Consider the following 17,754-nt stretch of genomic DNA (forward strand, 5'->3'; position numbering starts at 1 on the left):
TTCCTAAGAAAATTCTAAGATTATTTATCATATTTCCTGATATTATTACGTATTCCTTACTTAAATTCATACTTATTATGGCTTATGGTTATGGCTTAAACATAAGTGTTAGTATTAAGTAACTGCATAGAAAGCAATGAAAACTGGGTAAGTTATAGGAGTGAGAAAAGGTGAGTGCTACTCATGAGTCCTGGATCACAGTAATTTTATTATCTGAAATTCTTACTAGTCTTAATAGTCTTACTGCAATGCCAGATCAGTAAGGCCTGGCTGACATTAGCACTAATGTCTGGATCCCCACACTTCTCCAAAAATATTCTATATGGGACTTTGCAGTTGTTGTCAGTTATATTCAGGAAAAAAAGGTTTAATAAAATTTTGATGAGAGATTGAGGAGGCAGGCCTCTGTTACATTCCACAAGACAAACGCAGGGGCTGTCTGAAATGAAGGATATGCAGACTGGTTTAAGGGTTTTCCGGATAGTCTGATGGGAGGAGCCCCTGGACTGGGCGGAATGTAGCCGTTTACACTAAAAATTCCCTCCATCCCGTGTCCCCATCCCTGACAGCACTCCTCAGTGGAGACTGCTGGCAGCCGCACTTCACAGAGCCCTGTGAAAAATCACACCAGCTTTGAAAAGTCCACTCGGCTAGCCCAGTCTGGCAAACAGTTCCACTTCTGGTTGGGATACGAAAGGCAAACACATAAAGCACGGAGTCAGCCTCTCGTGGCTTCTGCTAGTAAAGCACACACAAGGAGAAAAGTGGTGGGGAAGAGCACACAGAGGAGTCCAGCAGAGGCGGTTTGCTCTTGAATTTGGCAAAAGCTTGACAAATAAGTTGTCAGCACAAAATCTGTCTTTTAGAGACAGTGAAGTGCGCTCAGAGAGAATATATATATATATATATTATAGAGACCAAAAGCATTCAGACAGTATTCAAATGGGTCATTTGACTTTCAACATAAAGCTAAATAGCTGTGGTTGCACACAAAACACAAACTCTGAAACCCTACTGACATTTTTCATCATTTACTAAACACATCTTTCAGACTGAGACAAAACAAGTCTGCAAAATCAGACGTTGTGTAAACTGCCGTAATTTGTCTGGAACTATTATGACCACAGTGTGACCCTTCCTTTACTACATATTACACAGAAATCCATTTGTCCTTTTGGCTAGTGATGGGATTCCTTTTCACTCTGGCCACCAGTAGCCTATGACAACAGGTCTCTGCCAGTGCCACAATGCTGCCCAGGGCCAGAGCAGATGTTTTGCTGACACCTGACCCTTAGCCAGATGAAACATATGGGGGGGCTGATGTTCCACTCCCTGCGGTCTAATCTGCCATCTGCCAGTGAGATTGAGAGGACATACAGTGGAGGAGACTGACTCTCACACACAAAGTTAAACACTAACTCAGACATGCTTCCAAAGCCAAACTCCACCTTTCATAAAAGTAGGATACATGCATATGCTTAAGCGACAATTCAAATTTATACAATTTTCCTCCCTACTCTAAAAGTCAAGTCAATTATGTTTTAAGTCCAAAGTTTGCTTCTTTAGTTGCGCACTGGAGCTCCAAGCCTAACATAGATGAGCTTTCAAAAGTTTGGAATCAGTGTTCAAAAGTTTGGAATCACTGTTCAAAAGTTTGAAAATGTTTCAATATAAAACTAGTTTGGTTACAGAGCAATGTGTAAAATAATTCTAAAACACTAGTCTTGTACCACTTCACAGCTTTCAAAATTATAGTAGGATCTTCAATAAAAATTAAGAATTTTTTATATGGCTCTAGAGTGATGAACAGAAAAATACCAGATTCCAGAATGACAAAAAGATATTGAGCATAAACATAACACTGAGAATTATGATAAAATTCATATTCAGAATTCATCATATTTAAAAAGTGAAGAATGTCAAGGCAGATAATTTAACAAAACAATGAATATAAAAAGAAAATTACAGCAGATTAATTTCACAGAATTCTTGAAATATTGAATAAAACATAAAACTACCTTTTGCCGAATAGTTTGTAATATTTAAATCCACACGGCGTAAGTTATTATGGAATATAAACTAACAAAAAATCATTAAACTGGCAAGTACTTCCAAACTTTTAAACGTTAGTGTAGGTACCAAGTAACAGAAGCTTATAACAATTAGCATCATTCAAACAGCATTTCTCATCACACATTTATCAAATCATATTTAATGGTTGTCTGACTCTGCACTATTGTTTAAAAAAAAATTGTACACACATAATGCAGACTTCAATATGGCTGCTTCTACTTTTTTGACAATACAACACAGTTTTGTTCATCTTTACAGATAACATCATACAGTGTTAGAAACCACTTATGCAAGTCTATCTGTGATTACTTAACAACTTGACATGGTTTGAGGCAATTGTGATGATGGTAACTGGCGAGTTATGAGCTTTGATTACTTTTAGCTACATTAGCCTTGTAGCTCCAGTGCAAAACTAAAGAAGGAACTTTGGACCAAAACTGTCTTAACTGATTGACTACATTTGGGCTAAGATGGAAATTGGATGAATTTGACTTTCTGACAAACTATTCCTTTGATAAAACTAGGGATGAACCTATATGGATATTCTTGTCCGAAGCCACTGCTACTTATTTTACTGTACATATCTGCCAGTGCCGATAACACATTTACATAAACATTTATAAAATGTAGAAATTAGGGACTAAATTCACCTAGATCAACATTAAAAAATTCAACTCTTCTGGAGTACAATGCATTTATCATCAAATGTATGTTTTAAATGTAGGTCAAGCCTAAACATCTGTCCACTCCAAACATTATATTTTTAAGCAAACATCAGCAGATAAATGGAACACCCACACACACACACACACATATATATACATACTGTTTGACACCTTGAATGCACAGTTTGAATTCTTCATTAATGGTTGCTATTGGTGGCACTGCTATGCAAACGTCTGTCACCTTTTGTTTGTTATGGTGCTGCATTTACCACTGACCTGGAATGTTCAACCCTGAGGCAGTCAAGCAGTGCTAGAACAACACCTCAGTAGTCCACTAGCTTTCAAATCCCCATTTCCTGCAGTTGGGTGTCTAACGTTCAGACTTGTGTGATCTTTATGAAATGATGGCCTCAGGCTCCTCTGCCCCTCTTTGTAATCACTAGGGGAGACCTGTCTTCCAAGGCCACATCTGTTAGTGTTCATTAGAGCCATGCTTATTTATCCCTGTTAGTAAAGGACCCCATGGGAAAGGCCAGCAACTCCAGGGACAGAGCAAGGAGCAAGCATTAAGGACTCAATATGGCACTAATGAATACTGCGTCTGGTGCTTTTACGAGTCTGGGAACTACATTAGTGTTTTCAGGTGTCCTTTAGAACACTAAACAAGTTCTGGGTATCATACTTGAAGGTTACGGACATTCAGAAGGAAGGATTAGTTTCCAGAATTCAACACTTTTCACACAGCCTCACAGCATTTAGAAGCTGTGTGTGGTATTTCTAAAGGCAGCTGCCACCGCTGGAGCTGAATGGCTTAAACCACAAGTGTTATGTATGTCCTATGTAGCAACAGCCATTGTACTGTATGAATACTTTACCTTGATTGTGATCACTTGTAATGCTGTGTTCCACAGACAGATGGCTCAGGTCAAAAGCATCAAATAAAAACAACACGCCTGATTTTTTCTTTTTCTGTTTTGCTTGCCCAGCTGTGCACACAGAACATGATCCGCCACACTCTGCTATTACTGAATGTGTGATCAAAAGTTTTTCAAAATTCCTAAGAGAGTATGAGCTCGATCAGCAGTATCGGATTTCTGCATCAAAAGACAAGCCAAAACAAGTAATTTTGCTCAATCATCACATTTTTAAAGCCTTAAAAAGCCTAGGCCAAAAGATTCTTACACCACCGTCTCTTTTAAGACATTAGCCTTGTGATACAATAATAGACTCAGCATTCTGTCTTCTCTAGCCATGGAAGTGCGTTTCCTGTATTTGAATGCAGAGAAGAACTCAAAGGAACTCATCCTTGACTGTGTAAACAAAGCTCGCATTGAAGCACCCGTGCAAAGACAAGAGGCTGCTTTCATACAGTACTTATCACATATGCCCAGGGACCAAAAAGACTGACCGTTTTGATTGCTTACCCACACAAGCCTATCCTTGCAAGTCCCCTCAGCTCACATACACTAAACATTAGGGGTGAGCAATATGGTGACATTTTATCATTATTGTGATGATTTATGTCACCCATTCTGAGCGTATCAGGGATATTATCAGTACTTAAAGCGCCATGTCCTACATTTTTGTAACCTACATGCATTATACTTCTTTTCCAGAGGTCCACTTATTTCATTTTTGTGGTTTTATGCACCAAACACAGTCATTTCATTATTTTCATTTCATTAATTTAATTCATTTTTACGTTCTTCTTTTCTTATATAGTTTTTGTATATTTAAGTACTACAAGGGGGCTACACACCAAAGATTTTCACTCACCTTTGCACCTGTGTAAAAGTGATGTGACAATAAACATGATCTGATTTGACCATTTTCAAACCTCTCATTATCCATGAGCATTAAACAGTCTGTTTTTGTTACTACACTTTTAAGACTCATATATGTAAATGATCTCCATGTCATGATTGCCTGTTTTGTACTTCCTTCAGCTAAAACACTACTTATAACTTCAGCATGAATGGGCAGGCTTAACAGCCATAGGCTGAGTAAGCAGACATATGTAAATGTAAAATTAATTTATTTTCCATATATTTTCACAAAATGTCACAATCACAACAAATTGAGATATTTGTTTTTTTGGATAGCAGCGATAATCTCTGTCACAGCTGTATTGTACAGCTGATTATGGCATAATGGAAGTCCAATGTGTCTCCCTGCACTTAGAAAACAACAGAAACCTGTTGACTCAGCTGCATTAGAACCTGTCCGTTGTCTGTATGAGTGTTTTTGGAGTCAACAGGATTTCAGTTTACAAATGCAGGGAAATGTGTCAAAATTACTGTCAATGGTAACTGACCATATGCTGCAGATGGGGCAGACAGAGTTTAGGTTGAAAACACTGTAGTATTCCTTTGATACTGCTGTTTATTTTGCAAGAAAGGTTGACAGTTCCTGTACAGATTTATTCCACTTGTCTTTCATGAAGCCACAAACATTGCAGCATGACTCTCCATATACATAGCTAAGGCTGTCTTAGTCAAGACAGCACTTTACCATTTTCAGGTAAAAGGCAGAGCCATAAAATATTCAGGTACAACCATATGTACCTGAACCACAGGTCTCCAGAACACATTCTATCTCAGCCAATCTTTCCAGCTGGACCAAGGCCTAATCCAGGTAAAAGCAGCTCAAAGTTCTCTGTAGCAGCAGCCTGGACAGGTTTTTGAAGCTTGCCAACTTCAGGCATGTCAACCCTTCAGCATCTCCTCCAAGCCTTGCATCTCTCATCTCCTTGTCGAACTCTGAGCCCCTTCGTTGCAGCCATCTTCTCCCTTGCCCACTGCTGTGAAATCCAGTTCTCTAGTAGCTGCTTTCCAATTGCTGTCAGCCAGGCAGACTTTTGGCTTCATTTGTGATAACTGCTCCCATGCTGCTACTCTAAGCACCAGATATGAAGGTTTGGCATTCCTGGCATGGCATGTGAAGTAAGAGCACTACATCTCTAAAGTGTTATCTATGCAATACTGACTGATAGACACCTGACCTGACAGTACTGTCCAACCTCGCCAAAGAATTCTGGCTTTCAAAGATAAAAGAAGCCGTATTAAACAGTCAAACATTTTGATTCACTGAAATTTACTGCTGTTCAAAGAGAGTTTTGCTGTCAAAGCAAAAGGAAACTGACAAATGGTTTCAACTAGAGATGGCATATCGGTATCAGGCCGATATCAGCAGATTGCAGCATCAGATAACAAAGGGAAAAAAAGAACGAATGCGATCCAATTGTGTAACAAATCTGTCTTGAAAGATCACATTCACATTGTGTGATAGTGATGTTAGCTATAGATTTGTTAACTATGTGTTGTCCAAAAAAAACCTTGTATCTCCAAAATGGCAATTTTAAAGGAAAAGGAAAAAACATACTTTACTTTTAATGTAAGTCAATGCAACCAGACTTTTTTCCAAGTCATTTTGGGCCATTTCTTTTCTCCATTCTTCATGAAAATTATGCACAATGTAAAGGGCAACAGGCATTTTCAAAACTGAAAAACATCAAAAATGTAGATACAAGGTTTTCTTCAGACAACAGCTCATTGTAAGTGCTTGAATTAAAAATAGCTCAAAGCTTAGTAGTTTTTACAGAAAGATATCACAACAATATCAGCTGACATTAAAAAATAAAATCAAAAATTTTCACATTTTCACAGTACACGATATACACTATTTAGACAAAAGTATTGGGACACACCTCTTAATTCAAGTGCTTCAGTCACACTCGTTGCTACGAGGTAGATAAAATTAAGCACACAGCCTTGCAGTCTCGATAGACAAAAACTGGCAGTAGAGTGGGTCGTACTGATGAGCTCAGTGAATTTAAACATGGCACTGCCATAGGATGCCATCTCTGCCTCAAAGTCAGTTTGTGAAATTTCTGTCCTGCTACATCTGCCCTGGTCAACTGTAAGTGCTATTATTGTGAAATGAAAGCATAAAGGAACAACAACAGCTTAGCCACGGAGCAGTAGACCATGTAAACTCACAGAACGGGGATGCTGAGTGCCGCAACGCACAGTACCTATCCTCTGTTGAATCACTCTCTAAAGAGTTCCAAATTGCCTCTGGAAGTAATATCAGCAAAAGAACTGCATCAGGAGCTTCATGAAATGGGTTTCCATGGCCGAGCAGCTGCACACAAGCCTAAGATCAAAATGCACAGCGCCAAACGGACCCTGCCACTGGACTCCAGAGCAGTGGAAAAGCGTTCTGTGGAGTAATGAATCAAGCTTCTCTATCTGGCAGTCTGATGGACGAGTCTGGGTTTGGCAAATGCCATGAGAAAGTTACCTGCCTGACTGCAGTGTGCCAACTGTAAAGTTTGGTGGAGGAGGGATAATGTTGTAGAGTTGTATTTCAGGGGTTGGCCTAGGCCTCTTAGTTCCAGTGAAGGGAAATCTTAATGCTTCAGCATACCAAGACACTTTGAACAATTTTATGCTTCCAACTTTGTGGGAACAGCTTGGGGAAAGCCCTTATCTGTTCCATTATGACTGTGCCCCAGTGCACAAAGCAAGGTGCGGAAGAACTTGACTGGCCCGCACCGATCCCTGACCTAAACCCCATTAAACACCTTTGGGCACCTTAAACACTTTTTAAAAGCTCCTGTGGGTGTAATGTGTAAGTGTCCCAATACTTTTGTCCATATAGTGTATATATCATAACATTCTGACACAGACATTATGCACTAGTAGTGTCACTTTTAAAAACAAAAACTCTGCATGCAATTTAACATTTTATTTAATGTTTTATTTAACATTTCATATACTGCATTGCCAGTTAATTATGTTCTCATTTTGCCCACCTCTGTTGATACTCAGTCATCTCTAGTTTAATTAAGAATCCCCTACAGCCATTCATTTACTTGGGTGTCATTGGTGGTTTTTCTATGGTTAAAAGTTTATTTTGCTGAAAATCTAGATAATAAGGCTGTTTTAGAACTGGAAATATATTTAGATGGTTCATGACCAAAACAGCCATTAGCAAAATCTTGTCCCTGTGCTATTTTCAAGCCTATTCATGAATGTGCAAATAGCTATGGTGACCCTCTCCAAGAAAGTGTCAAAACAATTTGTCACACGTATCACGCCTGTGCTCACGAGAAAGTGTGAGCTAAAACAAACAAAGTCACATGTCTAAGAATCTTAAGAACTTCTGAAACCTTTTAACATGGGTACCTTTACCCTTTATAAACAAGCATGCCAAAAAGCCATCAAGTCTAATTGATCTCATTTGCATCCCACACCAGCTTTCATTTTGTCCTTCTGTCTCCCAAACCTGCTCCATCAGTTCACCAAAAGCAAAACTTTCCATGTGAATAAATGCTAACAAACGTCCATTTATCCAAACACCAAAACAAGCATGCTTCCACACTCTGATCACCAGGACCACAATGACTGTCCCCAAAGTATTTTCAGGGCACGCACAATGGATCCATTTGATAGTGGCGCAGGGTGGTCAAAACTGACCTATGAACCTGCTGCTTGCCAGGGCTGGCCAGACATGCTGCGGGCCCAGTGGCCCGTCCACTCATAGCGGCCAAACAATACATGAAAGGCAGCAGACACGGTAAGCGAGCGTCCCGGGCGGGCGGGCGGAGCGGCTCTGGTCGTATCTCCATGTTTAATTAGAGGAGTCTGTGGGTTAGCGGGGCACAATGGCGGCTTTGTGGCCCGACTGTGGCAGGGAGGCTGCCAGACAGAATTAAGATGTGGCCCCACGCCAGCGTGGCCCCATGCACTAGCGGCCCTCTAAGAGAGGCCACAAACAGTGCAGCAGACCCCATTTCAAACAGGCCACGCTGATAACTCACTGATAACAAGAAAGAAGACACTGCTGCCCTCAGCCAAACTCCTGAAACTCTATACTACATTCAAAACTCCACTGAGTGCAGGTAGGAAAAGTTCAGACCACAATCAAAAGTCAGTAGGACTGTCACTATCAATGGAGTAATCTACTGATTGTTTTGACAATTTATTGAGTACAGCCGAAACAATAGAAATAGCTTTTCAAATATTCTAAAAATGCCTATAAATAGGTGGCTTTTCTTACTGTGAAATTAATTTAAAATATGCATTATCATCACACAAACTGCCATCTTGTGGTATTTTTTCAAGTTTAAGTTAAATCAATTTAAACTAATAAAGTGTGACAGCCCTAAAAATCACCCTCATGAAGAGATCAATCTCATAAGAAACTGAGGTCTGGTGGACAAATTTTTTTGCCCCTGCCTCATTGTAGTCAAGAGAGTGAAGCTATGTGCTCTAGGGCAACTCTGTTTCTTTGTATATTCCTCCAGTGCATTGCTGCCAATTATGAAAACATCCAGTCCAATTACACTCTGCTGCCATCTGTCCTTCTAATGTAAATCACACAGAGAGAATGGCCATTCAAAAGGGGACAAAACACCGAGTGGGGACAGGGGCACACGCGGGGGGGGGGACACAGGCATTCTGGGAAGCCTCACACAGATTAGTCACACAGAATTAATCTAGGACCAGAGAACAATGGTCACCGAGCTTCTGGCAAACCCCAGCTGTCGCTTCATAAAAGAAAAGAGAAACAAGATTTAGGGCTCAGAGCGTCTCTGAGACTTCTGCTAGGAGAAGTGGCCCGTGTTCACAAACAGTGTGCCGAGAGACAGGGACAGAGAGATAGAACGCAATGCCAAATCCCACCTCCCCATCATCACCAACATCATCATGGCCTAGGGCTTGTTTTCTCCTCAAGAATGTGAATTTGCATGCAGGAGTACAACGAACACACACAGTGATAAAGGTTGCCAGGTAGGGCCTCAACTAAAAAGAAGGAATTCAGGCATGCCACTATTGATTTACTGTCAACAAAAATTAGAGTACAAATAAAGTGAAGGATCACAAATATACCAAAGCTGCTCAATCGTACTAATTAAAAACATCAAACTGGAGGGCCACTGCTGGCACAAAGTATTTGGGGTGGATCATACACTTGCAGAGGTTCATACTTACTTGCATTCTGCTCTTCCATCTGGAGTAGGCACACACGTACCTCCGTTTTGGCATTTCTCAGAACATGTCAGACCTGCAATCACAGGACCGTCAGTCAGATTCTCCATCTGCGCTCATTCTAACACATTTCTGAAACCAATTTCTCGAGCTACACTTCTCAAAGTAAAGGTGCCAAAATGGGTACTCTGGAGCAAGAACCACTTTTGATCCCCTAAAGAACTTTTTTTAGAGAACCATCTGCTAAGGGGTTCTTTAGGGAACCCAAAGTGCTTCTTCTATGGCATCGCTTTAATAAAACCCATTCTGGAACCTTAATTTGAGAAGTAGGTATGTCTCGGCGTGGGTAAGAGAAAGGACTAAAGGAATGCCTTTTTTTGCTTTCTCCCAGTTGCAACCTGTTGAATGCAAATAAAGGGTTTCCACCATGTTGGACAGAAACCGAAATGCCATGGCTCTGACCCTGCAGTGATGCAAAAGTGTGAGTAATAGCACCTTAAAGAGATCTCTGTAGGCAATGGGGTCTGACACCACACTGGCACTTGCATTCTTCATCCTGCAGCTGTTCCCAAAGAATCTACTATATTTGGCTGGTAACATGGACCTGCAAAAATCGCTTCTCTGAAACTTGACCTAACCGTCCTAAAGTAACGTTATGTTGATATTTCATTCTTCATTAACTTATTTTTGTTTGTTTGCTAAGAGAACAGTAATGAATTTGCCCATTTTTCACATAAGCAACTTATCAGAATACAAGGCATCTGTCTTGGTGAGCGCAAACATAACTGAAACAGTTATACTGAACAGACCAGACAAGCACACAGACTAGAAGCAAATAAAAATACAACAAATAGAATATAATAATAACGGGCCACTGTGAATGGAACTAAAGAGATGTGTGAATATCTATACATGTGTAGATATGAATGTCTACACATATGTAGGTCTGGACAGACATACAACTTTGTAACTATATAGTATATAGTGTAATAGATATATACCTACTATATATTATAAAGTAGACATATAACTATATAACTACTAAACATATAACTAATGACAAATTAAATTACATTTCTGGCCTTTTTCAATTTGTTTTTTTCTGGTCTTCTTATTACCAAATAACAACTTTACCGTGTTACTCAACGTACTAAGAAACACATTCCCACACATTTTCATACCGGCTAGTGGCTAACAAAGTCTGTCAGCTCTGTGGAAGCACCAGGACCACCGTAAGAATTAGGAACACGTTTCATTAGCCACATAATGTTTAACTTATATAGCTCTATAATATATTTATTTATAATATAATATTTATAATATAGCTTTATATTATAATTTTATACAGCTACAGGCTACATAGTGGCCAACCTATGTTCTGAATCAAAACGCTACCTCACTTCCAGCCTGAGCGCAACAAGTGGGTTCCGACTCTCACAGTTCTTAGTCAGCCGTTTCATTTGAGCCCAAACTTTGCAACAATGTCGCGTCAAGGAGTTTTTATATCTAGTTATGTGTTATCACGGAGCCATAAGCGTGTAGTCCGCTGCTGTGATGTGAAGGAAGTTACCTTTCGTCAGGGCAATGAGCGATATCAGAGAAGTTAGTTTCACAAGGAAAAGCTGCATTCCTTCTTATGAGTTTAAAGTAGCTGTGCGATTCCACGCAGGGTTAACATAGATCCAACATTTGCTGTCTTCAAAGAGAAAGTAAAACACAAACAAAACGGAAGTCACGACAGGGAAATAGATCCAGAAATGGCACTCTCCTGTCCCCCACAAACTCCGTGTGTCTGACCCGGCCTCGGCAGCCCTCAGTAATGTGAATGAGAAGATGCGTTCAAACCTCCATGCTCCCTGTGCACGTTAAGGGGCGTATACTTCGCCGGGAGTGTTTTTTTCCCACCCGTATTCAGGAGAACCGCGCCGACGTGCGCTACGATTGGCCAGCATTTCGCATTCATGAGCACTAACGAGCCAATCCCTGCTCGCGGACATCGCCTACTGTCCAGTCTCAGCGCAGGTGGGCGGGGGTGTTCAGAATACAGGTGGGGAATTATACTTCGCTCATTAACGTAAACGCTCTGAAGCTGCAGTGGGAAAAACACGCCCACTTTAAACGCTGCTCGCGAGTTCAAAACATGTAGGCGGGAAAAGTGGCAGCGTCCAAAGTTTGAACTGGTGCTGCTTTCTTCCTTTTCTCAGTGCTGTATTATTGTTGAAGAAAACGTTTGTTGAATGAACAAATCAATGAAAGCCGATAACTTTACTTTCATTGAGCGCCCATATGAAATATACATGAGGAGTTTCGTTCCAAAATGCTGTAAAGCCTATCCATCCATTTTTGTCAGTTATAGATATAAAGAGGTTTTAAAAGAAGAAAAGCTACGAAAGGTGGTATTAATTATAATACAGCATATGTTTTGTTTGTGTAAAGCCCCCAGCAACATGTATCAATAGGGAAAAAATCATGAAAGTGACCTTTAACTTGCCTTTAGTTTTGGGACGAAATTCGAAAGTCATTCAGGGTGATTTGATGTGAAATGCTCCGATCTAAATACAACAACCACGTCAGAACTGTTCACAGTGGTGGTGATAGGAACCAAACGTCTGAAGCATTTAATGCCTAAAAGCTCCCTCACAAAAAGATATGACATGAAAGGTTTACGATTCCACCGCCTGATTATTTTACTGTAGTTTTCCGTTCCTCCATTCATCATGAAGAGGTCATTGTAAGGGCAAAAGGGCTCCCAAAAGAAAACATTTTCTTTTTATATTTACCACTATTGCCACCATCAACATTTTATTCAAAACTTCAGAAGACACCTGTAGGATCACTGGTGGTTTTGAATGGTGAATAAAATGTCTTTATTTGTGTTGAAGACACTGTGACCCCTGGTTCCTGTTACCACCACTGTTAAGAAATCTGAGCCAGTGAGTTTCTCTACAGTAAACCGTTTCACATCAAAACACTCTGACTTTGTTTACATCTCAACAACTGAATTATACAGGAATTATGAAAAACTGGTGGAATTCCCCTTTATCCTAGATCATAATGCTAAGCTCAACTTCACACAGAATGTCTAAGGCCATACTAATAATTCAGATTCTTGACTGATAGGTAGTATAAAAAGGCTACATAAATGACCATCACATTTGCTGATCTGTGTTCAGATCAGGCTGATTAAATCTTTAAGACTAGCTGGATGTCACATAAAACACTGCTTATCTGATTGACAAAAACGCGAACTGGCACAGGAAGAGGTTCAGGTTTTTATCAGCAAATACAAAGCAGGTGGTGCCCCACCTTCATTTACCTAATCTTGAAGATAGATAGGCCTGCGGTAAGTAACAAAGCTCCACTGTGTGGCATTGAAGAAGGAAATTAATGAATGATTTCATATTATGTTCGGCACATTTACTTTTTATTGACCTCTTGAACTTGTAAAATTGTCTCACTTGTATACGTTTGAATTCTGAGTTATATATGTAAGGCTGTTGGTGAGAGGCTGTACCACATTGCCCATATTTTGTATAGAAATGCCACAAGCCACAAACCTGTACGCTGCCAGCTGACTATGTTGAAAATAGATGTTCACAGTACTGCTGATTAATCTTTGCCCTAGTTAAGCTTGCCATAACACAACTGTTGAGTCAATGCCGCTTCAGATGTAAAAGCCTATATAACCTGCCATAAACCTTTCTTGTGTGCCAGTAAAGAAAACTTTACTCAGTCTCTTCTTCCTACTGTAATGAATAAGGTGAACTACATTTTTGTATTATGAGTAAGCACAAGGTGTGATACGAAGTTTCGGCACCTGAGGGCACAAATTTTCCTTGTTAATCCATTCAGTTTTTCTAATTGGCACCATTCAAGCTGTGTTTGCATGCAGCAGAAAGCCGCAGGTAACAGAGCGAGTGTGGGAAATGTTTCTGGAGGCAGTGTGACTTGAAGGCTAGGAAAAAAAAGGCTCATTGTGGAGGCGGTGCTTATGATAGGGAGATAATTAGAACTGTGTACGGACATGCAGAAACACCTCTCACCTTCATTGCTGGCATCATAAGTGTGAGAACTGTCACCCTATCTGGAGCCACGGTCTCACATCACTGGGTTGTGTGCGATAGCCCATACGCCCTTTAAAATGAAAGTTTCGCCTTGCTTGTTTTGTTTTGTCACGTTAGCACTTCTCATCTGTGCCCTCAGAAGCATGTAAGGGTCACTGAAATCATAGACCAACAAACAGAAGGGTCAGGAATTTACAGTTTCTAACTATAAACCATTACATGTAGAAAGGGTCACTGGGTTATAGTGTAATCCCAAAAAAGACATACTATGTTGACTTGAAAGGCATTTTATATATATTTAAATATGGGGATGCTTCAACTGTATTAGTTCAAAGTCGGAGTTGAAAACACATTTATGACTTTTTACTGACTTGAACTTTGGACTGAAATCTTTTTTGCTTTAAGTGACTCTATACCTTAGTCATGTTTATTTTATTAGAAATGATTGAATATTCTATGTTGTTACTATCAAAACAGTCAGAACACCACCAAAAGTTTGCCAAATGTTTCAGTAGTGACTGTTTCAGTAGTGACAATTTTGAGCATAAGTCAAAAACGCTAGCCAGTACATGACTAGCAAACACAGCTTTAAACTGTTGTTCACACATAGAATCATAATATTTTTCATTAAAACACAAATAAGACTCAACTTCAAAAAATGTTTTGGTAATGACAATGCTTAATGTTATACACTGACTTTCAGACTTTGAGACACATTTACTTCAAAACAATAAGATCTAACTGCTCACCTTGTGGCCATGAGGGACAGGGATGCAGGCTCACTTCCTGCTCTAAAATGCAGGGATGTGGCTAAAATAAGGCTCCTCCTATGGACTAAAACTCTGTGTTTTGGTAATGACACGAAAACTTAGGACAACATTTTCTGAATAAAGTTTTTTAATCTATATATTAAACCCATTAAACCCATAAATCTAAATTAGAATAGAATCCTGTAGGACTTGACCAGGTAACAATATACAAATAAAGAAGTTGGGTAAGTTTTAGAGTCTTTAAAAAGTTATTTTGTAACATTACACTATATTTTGTTACTAGAATACTTAAAAATACTATTTTAAAAGAAATATAAGAACTTAAGCTATATATGTAGTATAAAAATTTTACCCTTACCCTGGAATGGATTACTGACCAAGCCATTGGGGCCGGTACTGAAGGACCTCTGACTGACAGGGGGCCTCAAATACTTAGGACAGTCCTTACGACAGCAGATGTAATCCTTGAACATGTAAACCCTTGAACATGTAGAAATTACTTACTTAATTAAATAAAGAAAGAAATGGTATCTGCTCTCAGGCCCCTCAAGCTTTATCCTGTTATAATAATAATAATAATAATAATAATAATAATAATAATAATTGTTGTTATTATTGTTATTATTATTATTATAGGATTTTGTTGTTGCTATTGAAATAGGATGAAAGAAAAAAAGAGGAAATCTTTATTCAAATATTGCAGTCAAACCGTTATGATATAGACACAATAGGATTTTAAATATATAATTTTTCTTCAACAATTTTTCAATTTGTTTGGGGGGTCTGGGGGGGTCTTCAAAGACTCTTGTGCCCATGATCCGTCTTTGCTTACCTCAAAAGTAGACAATCAGCTAAGACATGCTTGATTATCTTCAGAAATGTGGAACGTACACACAAAATTCAGGCTTCAAGATGGCTGATACTGCTGTTTTAACTAGTCAACACACTTTGGTCCTTCTTTTTTGGATAACGGTATGTCATACAATGTCAAGAAACACATCCGCAAGTCTATTTATGATAATTTAGCACATTCTGAAGCAATTGTGCAATGATTTAGGCATGCAGTTAGCACGAAGCAAATTAGGATACAGGCCATTACTTCCATTACTTATTAGCTACATTAGTCTCAAAGCTAGAAGCAACCTTCAGACATGAACAGTTGACTGACTACATCCAAGACAAGTGGAAAATTGTGTAAATTTGTTTATTTATTTATTTTATTTATTTATTTATTGTCAAATATCCTGTTAACCTATCACATTAGCTTTGCTGATAATGCCTTGGTTGTCAGTGTCTCATTAGCTTACAATGGGATCCACTCATTCTCAGGTTTGAGGAGGTAAAACAGATGGTCCTGGACATCAGTGGCCACTGATTGACCTTTCAGTGAACCAATCAATTCAAACCACTGTGTATTTCCTCACCATTCACAGAACTCACACAATAACCCCCTTCCATAGTAACTTTTGTTCTATAAGAAAGAGACCTGACACCAAGCAAGAGTCGCTTTTTACAGTAAAATGCAGTCTTCTAACTGTTCCACTGCAGGGAAACGCAGAAATTCCTCTCCTGTGACTTCATGACCTGCAAATAAACAAAACTCCTAGCACCAATAGGACAAACAACAACTTCATTCTCACTTCTCAGAAAGTGCTGTAGCAAAAACCGGTGTTATATAATTACTCATTTCCTCTCTACCAATTCTGATTGTAGGACATGTGTTACTGTGCCACATTCGAGGAAGACGACAAACAGGATTTGCAATGTTTTTACCCGTTTTATTTGTGTCGGACGGTTCTTTAAAATACGCTGCTCCAGTCAACGACCAATAACAGGGCAGAAATAGTAAAAGTGGTCAAGACTCCACAGGCCACGGTCTCACAGGACAATTCTAGTTCCTGTGCCAGCACGTTGGCCTTTCTCTCCAGAGTGGAGCGTGTTAATCTCTTCTCTGTTACATATCTGTGGGGGATCAAATAAAAACCACAAACCACAAATCTGTTCCGCTTGGCATACCACTAGCATCTCTTGGGAGGTCTTAGGCCTATTATCTATCGAACTTGTGAAATTAAGTTAGTGCTGATCTAAAAGAAGCTTTTTTCTTTTTACATCTTAATGAATAAAATAACTGCATTGAAAAAAGAAGTACATTACATTGATTCAAATGTGTATATTATTTCCACACAAATAAATTGATCAACACAATTTTGTCATTGTGTTTTCCTACAGTACTGAGTCAGACACCATTCTTTATATACTTCATTTCCAGTCAAAACAACCATTAAGCATAAGTTTTTAGTTTTTCAACATCAGGAAAAAAGCAGAAAACAGAAGTTGGTTGGATTTTCTGCTGCTTATCATCCAAGTGATGCCAAACACATTCAGTGATGTTGAGGTCTGGACTCTGGGGTGGTCAGTCCATTGTTCTGAGAACACCAGTAGCTTCTGTGTTTGATTTGCAAATTTTCTGCTTTTTTTGTCAATTCTCTTTCTCTCAATAAGGGCTTTTGAACAGCTACACATCCTTTCAGAGTCATAGTGTTGAGTTGTCCTCTCACAGTGGAAGGATGGACAGAAGCACCTGTGGATTTCTTCAGATTTGAAGTAAGAGTGGAGCTTAATTTTCTCCTCTCTCTCAGAGATGAAAGCTTTAACACTCTTAAAAAAGATGGTTCTTCAAGGCTTCTTAAGTAAAGGAAATGAGTCTATATAGAACTATGAGCACTCAAAGAATCCTTTGCATTATGAAAGCGTTCTTCAGACTGATAGAAAATGTGCATGAATGTATTATACATGGCTCTGTATGAACCGTTTTGTTAAAGGTTCTATACAGCAACAAAAAGGGTTCTTTTGTGATTACAAGCTTAACATCGTAACAATAGCAGAATCCTTTTTGGCACTGTATGGAACCCTTTTCAAAAAGGTTCTATATAGAACCATCTATAGCACATTCTCCAGCAATCTGAAGAACACTTTCACAGTGCAAAGAACCCTTTAATAATGCAAAGGGTTCTTTGTGTGTTCATGGCTCTATATAGAACCATTTTCTTTACTAATGAGACCTTGAAGCACCATCTTTTTAAGAATGTACCCTTTTTTGATGCTAGGACTTTTCGTATTTGTTTGGGTTTTTTCACTTGTTTTCCTTTTGTTCCCCCTCCTTATATAAGTGGATTATCTTACATCT

General features: G+C 39.2%; 1 protein-coding gene across 1 annotated transcript in view; it reads right to left on the bottom strand.

The window, feature by feature from the left end:
- notch1b (notch receptor 1b) overlaps nucleotides 1-11,585 on the bottom strand; it is a 48,825-nt gene extending 37,240 nt beyond the window's left edge. The window contains exons 1-2 of the mRNA XM_036597907.1: nucleotides 11,304-11,585; nucleotides 9,737-9,809 (exon numbers count right to left, since the gene is read on the bottom strand). Coding sequence (XP_036453800.1) covers nucleotides 9,737-9,809; nucleotides 11,304-11,361 — 131 coding nt within the window. The 5' untranslated portion in view covers nucleotides 11,362-11,585. The remainder of the gene's footprint in view (nucleotides 1-9,736; nucleotides 9,810-11,303) is intronic.
- Between the last annotated feature and the right edge of the window lie 6,169 nt (nucleotides 11,586-17,754).

This window comes from Colossoma macropomum, unplaced genomic scaffold, assembly GCF_904425465.1.
Source record: "Colossoma macropomum unplaced genomic scaffold, Colossoma_macropomum, whole genome shotgun sequence".
Lineage (NCBI taxonomy): Eukaryota > Metazoa > Chordata > Actinopteri > Characiformes > Serrasalmidae > Colossoma > Colossoma macropomum.